Genomic DNA, 12,660 nt, shown 5'->3' with positions numbered 1-12,660 from the left:
ATAATAATGATAAAACAGCTACTTCATGAACTAACACTAATGGATTTATTTAATGCATTTCCTTTATACATCAGCAACTATGTATCATACGTTTAGAAATGCAATGTTGGGTCAGAACTCTAGTTCAACGTGCTCTTTATCTGAGAATGGTACAATGATACTTGGAGGAAGACTATGAGTACCATTACCTCTAGGATATCAACTGTGAAAGCTGGGCTAGTTAAAATCTAAGTTAAAAATACATCATTTCTGAATGGATCTAAATTTTACCTACTTATATTTCTACTCTGAATTACTTCTCTCTGTTATGATACTCATATGTTTATTTGACTATGTATCTTCATTTGTTTTTTTATTTTTTCCCTTAAAATTGAGGGAAATTGTAAAATTGAGACTTTACAACTGCAGGAGATGTGTCCTGGTTTTAGAGTTTCTTAGTTCAATTTAGATATATCTAAAGATTTTTAAAGTTTTAGTTTATCTATGTGAAGACACTGTGATTTGAAAGAGAAGGTCACTTCTCTGGAAAGAAAGCCAACTATCTAGTTCTAAAGGCTTAATGGTGTTTAAAACAATTTTAACGACCTCATAAAGGACATTCTAGTACCATTGATAACACTGAAAGATACAGATACATTTTAATGACTCAACCGAGTCCAATTGAAGTTGAAAACCTACTCTAAAATTGTAGTAAAAAAAGGTAAAAACATCTAAGTAAGCCTTATCAAAAAGCTATGAATAGATCTTTCTATGAACAGTAATCATCTGTATTCCTACCCACTAATTCAGTTCATTAAAATGCTTTTAAAAAGCATTTAATCATTTTTTCTTTGTAGAAATTATTCAACTCTGGTGAGCCACTGTGTGCCCTGGACAGGCCTTCTGTTTCTTTTTAGAGCTTCACTTATCTATGTCTTCTTTGGAAACGTCCTTGGTTTTTAGACTTCTCTACTGTTCCTGGTTGGACAAAGCCTTTCTCCAGGGGCCACAACTTCTTCACGTGCCCACACATGAAAAAATTTGGCTAAAGTTTAGCCAATTTTCATTGAAAAATAAAGAAAACATCATGTGACCTTCTTGTTTTCAATGTCTAGGATTTTCAGAGAAAGGAATCCTCCCAAATTTGTGGAATTCCCTGGTGTCCCTGAATTTTTCTCTTCAAAACAGAGTCTTTTCAGATTTGTCTTCCTCAATGAAAAATTGATATGTCATACCCATATGAGTAGAGGAAATAAAGACTGAGAGCCACTTTACAAAGTTGAGCTTTACAAAATTGAGAAAAACATATATAATTATTTGATTTCCAAATGCTAAAGTTTAAATCATACTTTTTGCCTTAGTCAAACTTGATGGAAAGTTTGGAAGGAAAAATTAACTCCTTTGTATAAAATATATTTGTAAAATTCAAACCTATTTGAAACTTACTGCACCCTTCAGACTACATATGTTCAAATCCCTGTCCTGCTGCTTACTAGCTGTGTGGCTTTGGGCTCATCACTTAACCTCTCTGTGTCTCAGTTTCCTCATCTGGAAGCAAAAACATTGTATCTATCTCATTGCATTTTTGTATGGATTAAAGGCAGCTTGGCACATAATTATCATTCAGTAAATACTAATTATCATCATCATTACCATCTATTTCACCCAATGTCATCAGTATATACAGGTATGTGTTTAGCTAGAAGGAGAACATACTTAATTAGAGAATAGAGTTACGCACTGTCATGCATTTCATATGTAAAACACAAATTAACTCCTTATTTGAAACAATGGAGAAATGGCTGCATCAAATTTAATAGATGCCAGATTTTTATAAAGGATCTTTATTTCTAGGATCTTAATATTAAATACATGAGTGGTGAGAAACCTATTAAATCTCAGAAGAATAGGAATCTGGAGCTAGGATACCTACTCATCTTTGGACTCTGAGGTGGTGAATCAAAGAACCAACTAAACAAGAGCCTGTTCCTCTAGGCAACTATATGTCTGATATCAGTATTTCCCTTTGTTTTAAAGGTTCGTTGGGGTGATAAAGGATCTACGGAGGAAGGTGCAAGGCTAGAGAAAGCCAAAAATGCTGTGGTGACCATTCCTGAAGAACCAGAGGAGCCCCTTAGGCCCAGACCACCTCGACCCAAACCCACACTCCAGCCTCCTCAGACAAAGTGGTACACGCCAATTAAGGTGACTGTTCAAACTTTGTGGGATTTAATGGCAACTTCCTAGAGAAAGTGTAATCCTTTTAGTCTCCCTGCCCACCCCCCCAACCATCTGCAGGAGGACCAAGGTATATCAAATAACAGACATTCAATTTACCTTATAACAAGTGAATATTTCTCAGTAACAAGAAACTCCATTTTTATTATTTATTCATTCATTAAATTTATGAAAGAAATGAGAGAAGAAAATAAGGCTTTACCTTCTTCATTTTAGCTCACTTATTTAACAAGTGGAGGCCATGTACATTCCCCAGGGATTTACAGATCATGTTTCCCTTTAGGGTCGGCTGGATGCACTCTGGGCTTTGTTGCGGAGGCAGTATGACCGGGTGTCCTTGATGCGACCTCAGGAAGGAGATGAGGTTTGTATGTGGGGATGTGTTAGGAAAATAGTGACCGATCAGGTGTGTATAAGGAAGGGAGGGAAATAATAATCAAAAAGAACCCAAAGTCCTCATTACAGCTGAAGAAGGAATTATTATTGTCTCATGCAAATTCCTATTACGTAGGGTGCTTAATAAATGATTACCTATTATTAGAATATGTCTTCAAGCTACAGTTGAACACGAGGTCCTTTTCAAGTAATATAAAAATTAAGGTCCACTGTACACATACTTTAATAAGCACACTCAATGCTTCAGCCTTTGACTTGGACGACATCACGTTCTGTTCTGAGGTTTTTTACCCAGCGTGGAGGACAGAGTGGGGATTAGTAAGTCTTGCTAACATTCACTAGCATTGAGGCCTGGGGTACATGCCTCAGATCCTCTGTTGCTTTAGGTATAAATAAGTATTTTCCTGCCTTCAAAGTTGATTTAATGTAATTTCTTGAAAATGTGAAAGTGCTTTGAAAGTTATGAAGCGTTATGGACATCTGTAATGGTGAGATACACACACACACTTATGTATAAAAATACATACATAGGGCTTCCCTGGTGACGCGGTGGTTGAGAGTTCGCCTGCCGATGCAGGGGACACGGGTTCGTGCCCTGGTCTGGAAAGATCCCACATGCCGCGGAGCAGCTGGGCCCCTGAGCCATGGCCACTGAGCCTGCATGTCCGGAGCCTGTGCTCCGCAACAGGAGAGGCCACAACAGTGAGAGGCCTGTGTGCCGCAAAAAAAAAAAAACCCAAAAAAACAATAAAAACATAAATACATACACACATATACATGTATACATTTTCCCTATCAAGGAAGCCTTTTTTAAAAAAATTTTTATTTATTTAGTTAATTGCGCCAGGTCTTAGGTGCGGCTCACAGGCTCCTTAGTTGAGGCACATGGGCTCCTTAGTTGTGGCATGCGAAATCATAGTTGCGGCATGCATGTGGGATCTAGTTCCCTGGCCAGGATTGAACCTGGGCACCTGTACTGAGAGCACAGAGTCTTAACCACTGCACGACCAGGGAAGTCCCAAGGAATCCTTTTTGAGGCTTTTTTATTATTGGAAATTTGGCTAGAATTATTCCAGCTTTATAATTTCTTTAATATATAAGCACTATTTCCTGTTGTATTGATATAAGAAAAAATAGTTTAAAGCCTTTTCATATGTTACAATGAGCAAGTTTGGTTCAGAGACACAATACTGTTAGTAATAATAAGAGAATCTTTTCATTGTGTGTCAACGTGATCATCATTCTGTTTTAACAAGTACATGAACTTCATTCATTTCAGTTTCAGAGGACATTAGGTTATTCAGGTCTGATGGGCTTTTTTTATAGGATGAAATAATTGATGAGATTAATATTTATTTTTCAGTGCCAAGCTATATTTAGTGTTATATGATTGTAGGTAGATGTTTAAAATACCAAAACATCTAAATTTTTAGATCTTACTTCTATGAGATGGAGGTAGGGTTGTTTTTTGTTTGCTCGTTTGTTTGTTTTTGTGGTACGTGGGCCTCTCACTGCCCTGGAGGTAGTTTTATAAACATCTGAGTTCAGCCATTTGGAGAAGCAATTTAAGAAAATACTCCTGGAATATTCCCAATAGATCATTTACCCTTTGCTTGGACCATAAGTAGAGAGAACCAGGTGGTTTATGAAGCAGTCTCTTTCATCACCAAACAACTGTGGTTAATAGAAAGTTCTTATATTTAATGAAATTTGTGTCTCTGTTTAAATTAATGCATGATCTGGAGTTCTGCTTCTGGAACAACATAAAACAACACTATTCTTTAATATTATAGACTTTTACTTTACAGGTTTTTAAATTGTTTTCATGTATTATCTTAGTTTTCTGTCCCCCAAGTTAGACATTAGTTCATTTGTTCAATAAGTTTCATCTTTTTGAGTGTTGGGTATAGTGCTAGCACTAAAGATGTATTAGCAAAAACAGAGAGTGGTTCCAGCATGCTTGTCAGTATTTTCTGTATTCTTTTTTTTTTTTTTTTTGGCGGTATGCGGGCCTCTCACTGCTGTGGCCTCTCCCGTTGAGGAGCACAGGCTCCGGACGCGCAGGCTCAGCGGCCATGGCTCACGGGTCCAGCTGCTCCGCGGCATGTGGGATCTTCCCGGACCGGGGCACGAACCTGTGTCCCCTGCATCGGCAGGCGGACTCTCAACCACTGCACCACCAGGGAAGCCCTTTCTGTATTCTTTTAACTCTCATGATTAAAATTAAAATTACTAATTTTGACTTAATTCAATAATTTTTGAATTGTAAATATGCACAAGTAATGGCATTAGGTGATACTGGGGAGTGGGTGCAAACTATAACCTTTGCCCTTAAGAAACCTAAAATTTGTTTGGGAAACAAGATACACACAAAAATAAAATTTATTCCAGAATGTGATCTGGGCCATTTATAGGTAGGTGTCAAGTACTCTTGAGTATATAGAGGAAGAGAGATTAACTTTTCCTGGAGGAATCTGGGAATGCTTCTTCAAAAATACAGGCCCTCTATCTTTGAAAATGAGTAGGGTTTCATCAGGTGAAGTTAGGTGGAATGGGTATTTCCACAGATGAAGCATCGTGAACAAAATCTCTGAGGCAGCCAAGAACAGTGGTTTGTGGATCGTCTGGGGCAAATATGAACTTCAAAGTCCAGGGGAAGAGAAATTTTTGATAATACTCTGTGATAAGTGTCTTTTGGTGTCCATTTGATCAATCTTGATGCTGTGATTTACACTTTGTGTCCTATTTAATTAATCTTTCCCTACTCTGATGTCATAAAGATGTTCTTTTGTATTGTCTTCAGAAAGTTTTAAAAAATTTTACCTTTAGTCCATCTGGAATTTATCTTTGTAAATAAGGTAAAGCAAGGAACTAATTTTATTATTTTCTTGTGTGTGTTAATAGTAAGCTGTCCCAGGGCCATTTATTATTTTCATTTATTTATTTTTCCATGTGTTTGTTACGTTTTCTTTTCCCTGTAATTGATTTCTAATCTCATAGTGTTGTGGTCAGAAAAGATGCTTGATATGATTTCAATTTTCTTAAATTTACTGAGGCTTGATTTTTGACCCAAGATGTGATCTATCCTGGAGAATGTTCCGTGCACACTTGAGAAGAAAGTGTAATCTGCTGTTTTTGGATGGAATGTCCTATAAATATCAATTAAATCGATCTGGTCTATTGTGTCATTTAAAGCTTGTGCTTCCTTATTAATTTTCTGTTTGAATGATATGTCCATTGGTGTAAGTGAGGTGTTAAGGTCCCCCACTATTATTGTGTTACTGTCGATTTCCTCTTTTAGGGCTGTTAGCAGTTGCCTTATGTATTCAGGTGCTCCTATGTTGGGTGCATATAGATTTATAATTGTTATATCTTCTTCTTGGGTTGATCCTTTTATCATTATGTAGTGTCCTTCCTTGTCTCTTGTAACATTCTTTATTTTAAAGTCTATTTTATCTGATATGAACATTGCTACTCCAGCTTTCTTTTGATTTCCATTTGCATGGAATATCTTTTTCCATCCCCACACTTTCAGTCTGTTTGTGTCCCTAGGTCAGAAGTGGGTCTCTTGTAGACAGCATATATATGGGTCTTGTTTTTGTATCCATTCAGCGAGCCTGTGTCTTTTGGTTGGAGCATTTAATCCATTCACATCTAAGGTAATTATCGATACGTATGTTCCTATTACCATTTTCTTAAGTTTTTTGGGTTTGTTTTTGTAGGCCCTTTTCTTCTCTTGTATTTCCCACTTAGAGAAGTTCCTAAGCATTTGTTGTAGAGCTGGTTTGGTGGTGCTGAATTATCTTAGCTTTTGCTTTTCTGTAAAGCTTTTGACTTCTCCTTTGAATCTGAATGAGATCCTTGCCGGGTAGAGTAATCTTGGTTGTAGGTTCTTCCCTTTCATCACTTTAAGTATATCATGCCACTCCCTTCTGTCTTGTAGAGTTTCTGCTGAGAAATCAGCTGTTTACCTTATGGGAGTTCCTTTGTATGTTATTTGTCATTTTTCCCTTGCTGCTTTGAATAATTTTTCTTTGTCTTTAATTTTTGCCAATTTGATTACTATGTGTCTTGGTGTATTTCTCCTTGGGTTTATCCTGTATGGGACTCTCTGCACTTCCTGGACTTTGGTGGCTATTTCCTTTCCCATGTTAGGGAAGTTTTCGACTATTATCTGTTCAAATATTTTCTCGGGTCCTTTCTCTCTCTCTTCTCCTGCTGGGACCCCTATAATGCAAATGTTGTTGTGTTTAGTGTTGTCCCAGGGAGCTCTTAGGCTGTCTTCATTTCTTTTCATTCTTTTTTCTTTATTCTGTTCTGCAGCAGTGAATTCCACCATTCTGTTTCCCAGGTCACTTATCCGTTCTTCTGCCTCAGTTATCCTGCTATTGATTCCTTCTAGTGTATCTTTCATTTCAGTTATTGTATTGTTCATCTCTGTTTGTTTGTTCTTTAATTCTTCTAGATCTTTGTTAAACATTTCTTGCATCTTCTCGATCTTTGCCTCCATTATTTTTCCGAGGTCCCAGATCATCTTCACTATCATTATTCTGAATTCTTTTTCTGGAAGATTGCCTATCTCCATTTCATTTAGTTGTTTTTCTGGGGTTTTATCTTGTTCCTTCATCTGGTACATAGCCCTCTGCCTTTTCATCTTGTCTATCTTTCTGTGAATGTGGTTTTTGTTCCACAGGCTGCAGGATTGTAGTTCTTCTTGCTTCTGCTGTCTGCCCTCTGGTGGATGAGGCTATCTCCCAGGACCATTTATTAAAGGTTATTTTTAAAGAAAAAAAAAATAGTCTGGAAGTTGGGGATTAAGACCAGAATGGAAGGTTGGGAATAGACCGTAAGAAATCTTTGAGTTTGGATAAATTGATATATTTGTGCTTTTGAATGATACATTGTACTCATTATTTCATTCATTCAACAAATATTTATATCTAGTGTCAAACATGTACCAAGCACTTTGTTAGATACCAAGTAATTCTAACATTCTTCTTAGATTATAGTGCTAGAATATTCTACATGTTGCCCCAGCAGGTTAAGTCATCAGTCATTTTTCCATGTTTGAAGAGTAATGCTTCCTTTATTTCGACAAAAATTTTCTTTGTTTTTTAGCAATTTGGTCACACTGCTGTCTTATATAATCCTAAAGCCTTTTATTCTAACTCTTGGGGTTAAATTGTTTCAAAATTCAGAATTTTTCAGATTTTAGGGATACGATACAGTCCATATATCATATTTCATGTAAAGCATCATCTCCTCAACTCATTACTGAGACATTCTGCTACAGAAATATTAATTGCTACAAGTGGATAAATAAAGACCATAAATACTCTCAAGTTAGTTCAGGTCAGGTTTTGGTGCGAAACTTAACACAAAACTTTCAGTTTTCAAAGATTTTGTATTTCAAAAATATAGACAAAAGATAGTAAACTTTTATTGTGTTATTCACTAAAATTCCAGTTTTTTCACTCTTCACCTATAGATTTGATTTATGCTTTTTTAACTTGTTTTTATTTAAATGAAGGACTTTAAGCTTAGTAAATATCAATTGTTAGTGCAATTAATTGATTTGCTTTTCCATCTAATATATGTTTCTATATGTGCCTGACACAGTCTGACTTAATCTTTTTTCATACTACCTATTCTTGATGGCTTTGCTGCTTCCAGAATTTTTGTCACTTAGTTCAAGCCACTGTTCAGACCTCAGTAGGGTACTCCATGAGAGCCTTGGTTGTCTAGGTTGACACTCTACACAGTTAATTGACATGAATACGTAAATCTAGGAGCCAACCAATAGTATAAACTCAGTTTACCATCTTATTCCAAGGATATTTAATAAATTTTGTTAAATAGTTTGCTGATTTTAATTTGTTTAATAGTTTGCTGAACGTATATTTATGTATTCCCCCATCCAACCAAACCAGTGATCCAAAATTATTTGATCATGGAAATTAGGTAAATGTGACATGATTTGCTCTTTTGCTTCTGATTCTTGCTATGATCCTTTATAATATTTATTATTTTTTTAAACTGGGGTTTAAATCTATACTTAAAAGCATAGAACTTTTTTCCTTTAGACAACCTGAGAGATCTTTGCTCTCCCCTTTTTTTTTATTTGTTATCTCCCCATTTTTCATGTTTCACAAAGATTATTAAGAATATCTGAGTTTCTTTCAACTCCACATCATCTATCAGATCCTCTTTATTTGATGGAATTAATTCCAATATAAAATTCCCATCCCCCATACATACATGACTATAACCTGTATTTTTTCAGAGATTAAATTATAGAATTACACAGCAAGAATCATTCTAATACTGTGGCAGAATTAGTGTTCTGTATGTTATTAGTACAACTGAAGAGTCCCTACATTTGTTATATATTTACATTATGTTTTAGGAAGTCAGCATACTGTTTCGGTTGTATGACGTCTAGAATGCTTTCCTTCCCCCACTCCTTCCTTCCTTCCTCCCTCCCTCCTTACCTCCCTCCCTGCTTTCCCTCCATCCCTCCCTTCCTTCCTTTCATTCATCCATCTAATCTGTTTCTTCTCAAACACATTTATCTTCACTATGCTTTCACTTACACAGTTGCTAATTTCTTATACCAGTTTATGCATTTCTTATACATTGTGCTGATTTTCTTTTTGGCTTCTTCTTCTGAATGAAGTTTTTCAATTGCTCTATTCTTTTCCTTATGAACACAGTAAATATTGTTATTGGTAAGGCCAACTCATGTGACTCTGTACTTGTGCCCAAAGAATCTGAACCAATCATAGGACACTTAATCATAGTAAATATTTGGTGGATTTTATTTAAAAGACTTTATAATAACTGGAATACATCAAATATTATTATCCAAAGAGTAATATTTAATTATTCATCTAAATAAAATCATGTTTGCATGGTGCATGGCATAATCTGTATTATAGTAGACACTCCAGCATCCCACAAATTTTATTTTAAAAAAAAAGAACATATAATATTTTTTAAATTCCAGTACTTTTTTTGCTTTAAAGTAGCTTTCATTTGAGAAACTTTATTTACCTAGTAAGAAATTGAGGACCCAGAGGCAGAAAGAGAATAAGGGATTTAGAGGATATTTGGCCCAGCTAATTTTGATGTATGATGTAAAGCTGGGGTGATTTGCTTTATCTATGCATGAGAAAAAGACCATGGCTCACTGTTACCTTCTGTTGGTGGTAGAAGTTACCGTGGCTAGTTAGTTAAGCTCTCAAAAATTAAACTGCCTGAACTCTGTGGTTTTTATCAATTTAGTTTATATAGACATGGTTTGTCTCATAGGATTACATGGGGTAGAGAAAAATTTAAATTTAGTTGGATAAGATGTCCAAGTAGCAGTGTCCTTTAGTTGTCTGGCCATTCTTTGCTTTGGATTTTCTAGGCAAGCCAGGGCATAATCGTTGAATGAGAAAATGTCTTGGATTTTTTTTTGATAGCTTTATATAAGTAGACTTATCTATGATTAGGTTCCATCAACATAAGGAAGGGTAAAATTCTGTCTTCAAAGTTACTCCCCTGAAACCAATCAGTACTTGATTAAACTAAGTTAAAATATTGATCTCAAATTACTCAGACTACACATGAAAGATTTCATAAATACTATATATACGGTATATGTAGGTATATATATGTATTGATATTGATTCCACTAAAAAGGTTTGTCTCTGCATATCAAATAGTTCATTGGAACAAATGTCATTAGCTATTCAAGTCCAGTTCTTTTTAAGAGAATCTTTCTTATCAACATATCAATTGGTGAATAAATTTTGCAAATAATTTTGTTATTTTCCTGTGCTTGTAAAGGCTTGTGTATGTTTACTTTTGATTATGCTTCTTATGAAATGTGTGTATAATGGTATAGGAGGGGTGTGTGTGTGTGTGTGTGTGTTTAAAGCAATTTGTACATTGTAGAGATTAGGAGGACTTTTGGAAACATTTTCATATCATTAGACATGGATGTAGTTTGTTTCATACTGTCAAGAAACAAATGAGAATGCTTTCTCATTTCTGAATTTTAAAGGAATAGTCGCGCTTTTCTTAAAAAAAAAAAAAAGACGCAACAAACTACACTGCTGGAGAGACAGTAAAACACGATTGTTTTCGGGTTGTGGCTGATGGTTCCAAAATAACACAACCTCTGCCTAGTCAACGGCGAGTGTTCTACCTTGGAAAGCAATCTTGTCATTTCTTTATAAATTGTTTACTGCAGATTCTGCCTCTTGAGAGTTTAGTTTAATAAACAAATCAGCGTCCGTAGGACTAAACCGGGAGTCACTCACACTTACTTGCACACTTACTGTGCAAGTCCCGTCACGCTGAATTTCAAGCCAAATGCTCTCCTTTTATGGCTCAGAGGCCGCACCGGGCTCATTTGCAAAAAATCACCGCTGAATTGAAGTCCTTGATCAAGTAATTGAAGTTCAGGCATCAAGAATCCAAGTGGCGCGAGAGATCTCTCGCTCTGCCCCTTACTCCCGCTACCTATGGACGCCGCCAACCCCTGCCGAGGTGGCGGGGTCCGCGGGCTGCACGCAGCCGGGCCCGGGCTTTGATTGTGGCTGCAATTCCTTTCAGTCATGAATGTTGCAGCGCGCCGCGCGCGTCCAGGTGTGAGCGAGCAGGTTGTCACCGACATCTGTTTGCAGCGGCGGCAGCGGCCACCCCGGCCCGCAGCGAGCGGCCGGATTGTCAGAGGAGGTAGTTGAGAGCGGCAGGAACGTTTTGGTCTCACACTCGCTGCCTGGAGGCTTGAAACACCAAAGGTAGGAACGGGGGTGGACACAGCTGCGCTTCCTAACTTGCCTTAGGCACAAATAAAGAGATCTAATGCAGTTTGACTCCATGGCGGTGGGGAGACAGGACAGAAAGCCACTTCAGAGACAACTTAACGCTGCAACATCTGCCGCCAAGTTTCCAGGGAGTGACGGGGGACAGCAGGTACAGATCGAAGTCTCCACGTAACCTCCATTAAGCCGTGGACTCTTTTGAAGGGCCTCCATCAAACATGCTGGAATACGCAGCAGGAGTTTTGTTTGGTTTTCAAAGCGGTGTTTTGTTTTTGCAATAACAAGGTAATTTATAAATGATGCATTACCATGCGTTCTCCTTTTTTATCTGAAAAGAGAGAGCCAGAGAAGCAGCAAAGCGAAGAAAGAAGAAAGCGCAGCACTAGTTTGGGAGTTGTTCCACAAACCAATTAAATCTCCAAGGAGCTTCCTGTCTGTAATCGAGGTTATGTTAACCTTCAGACCGCAGTCCCTCGTTCACCAGTAAGCAGACAAATTTAAATACGGCAATAAAAGAATCCTAGTGATAGTAACATCCGTGAAGTACGCCCACTATGTCTGTTTATAAACTTATAGGGCTTTTTATTACATGGAGATGAAATAGAAGTAGATTTTTTCCGATGTATTTCATTTTTTAGTAAGACAAAATTTACAAAATTGCATTGACTTTTTTTCCCCATTTATAAAGGCTTCATACTGATAGTTGGATATTAAAAATCAAAAGTAAGAATCACATGTTAATGGAAGCATTTTTCTCTTTGGAGGAAGTTCCCCCTCTACCACCTAGATTCAGCCAGAAAAAAATTTAAGGACGTATAATTTTCGCTGGGAATATTGCAAAAACTCATAATTGTGCACACACACATCTATGGCATAACAGATTTGGTTAAAATATTAGTCTGGCAAGTAAAGCTCCAGGGTATGGTAAGGTAGTAAAGATTCCATGGTAATGTAAACTTTTATCAGTAATAATATTTAGGCTGCCTCACCTGAGGAAATAGCTGTGCCACCACTGAGATAAAGGAAAGGTACTGACTTGAAGGTAGCCTTTGGAGTGGGTGCAGCTGGGGAGCAATGGCCTGGGGAGAAACATGGGTATGTGGCAAAGTTTTCATCAGTCAGTGGTGAAATAAGCAACATAAATGTGTAGTGAGTTTCCAGTTAACCTAAATTTATTATGTGGAGAGGACTTATGTTAATTGTGCAGATATTTTCATTTTTTTAAATGATT

At 36.9% G+C, this 12,660-nt stretch overlaps 1 protein-coding gene across 3 annotated transcripts in view; it reads left to right on the top strand.

Moving 5' to 3' along the window:
- The window catches only part of ANTXR2 (ANTXR cell adhesion molecule 2), a 163,768-nt gene that overhangs the window by 99,581 nt on the left and 51,527 nt on the right, over window positions 1–12,660 (top strand). The window contains exons 15-17 of one of the 3 annotated variants that reach the window (XM_081227931.1): window positions 2,017–2,184; window positions 2,501–2,581; window positions 4,663–4,836. In XM_081227931.1, coding sequence (XP_081084057.1) covers window positions 2,017–2,184; window positions 2,501–2,581; window positions 4,663–4,821 — 408 coding nt within the window. In that variant the 3' untranslated portion in view covers window positions 4,822–4,836. Of the gene's footprint in view, window positions 1–2,016; window positions 2,185–2,500; window positions 2,666–4,662; window positions 4,837–12,660 lie in introns of those variants that run through there. The other 2 variants (XM_081227933.1, XM_081227932.1) reach the window with 2 other exon arrangements.

Source organism: Mesoplodon bidens (assembly GCF_964165515.1).
Source record: "Mesoplodon bidens genome assembly, chromosome: 1".
Taxonomy (NCBI): Eukaryota; Metazoa; Chordata; class Mammalia; order Artiodactyla; family Ziphiidae; genus Mesoplodon; species Mesoplodon bidens.
The sequence above is the reverse complement of the archived record's forward strand: the minus strand, read 5'-3'. Positions and strand labels throughout refer to the sequence as shown.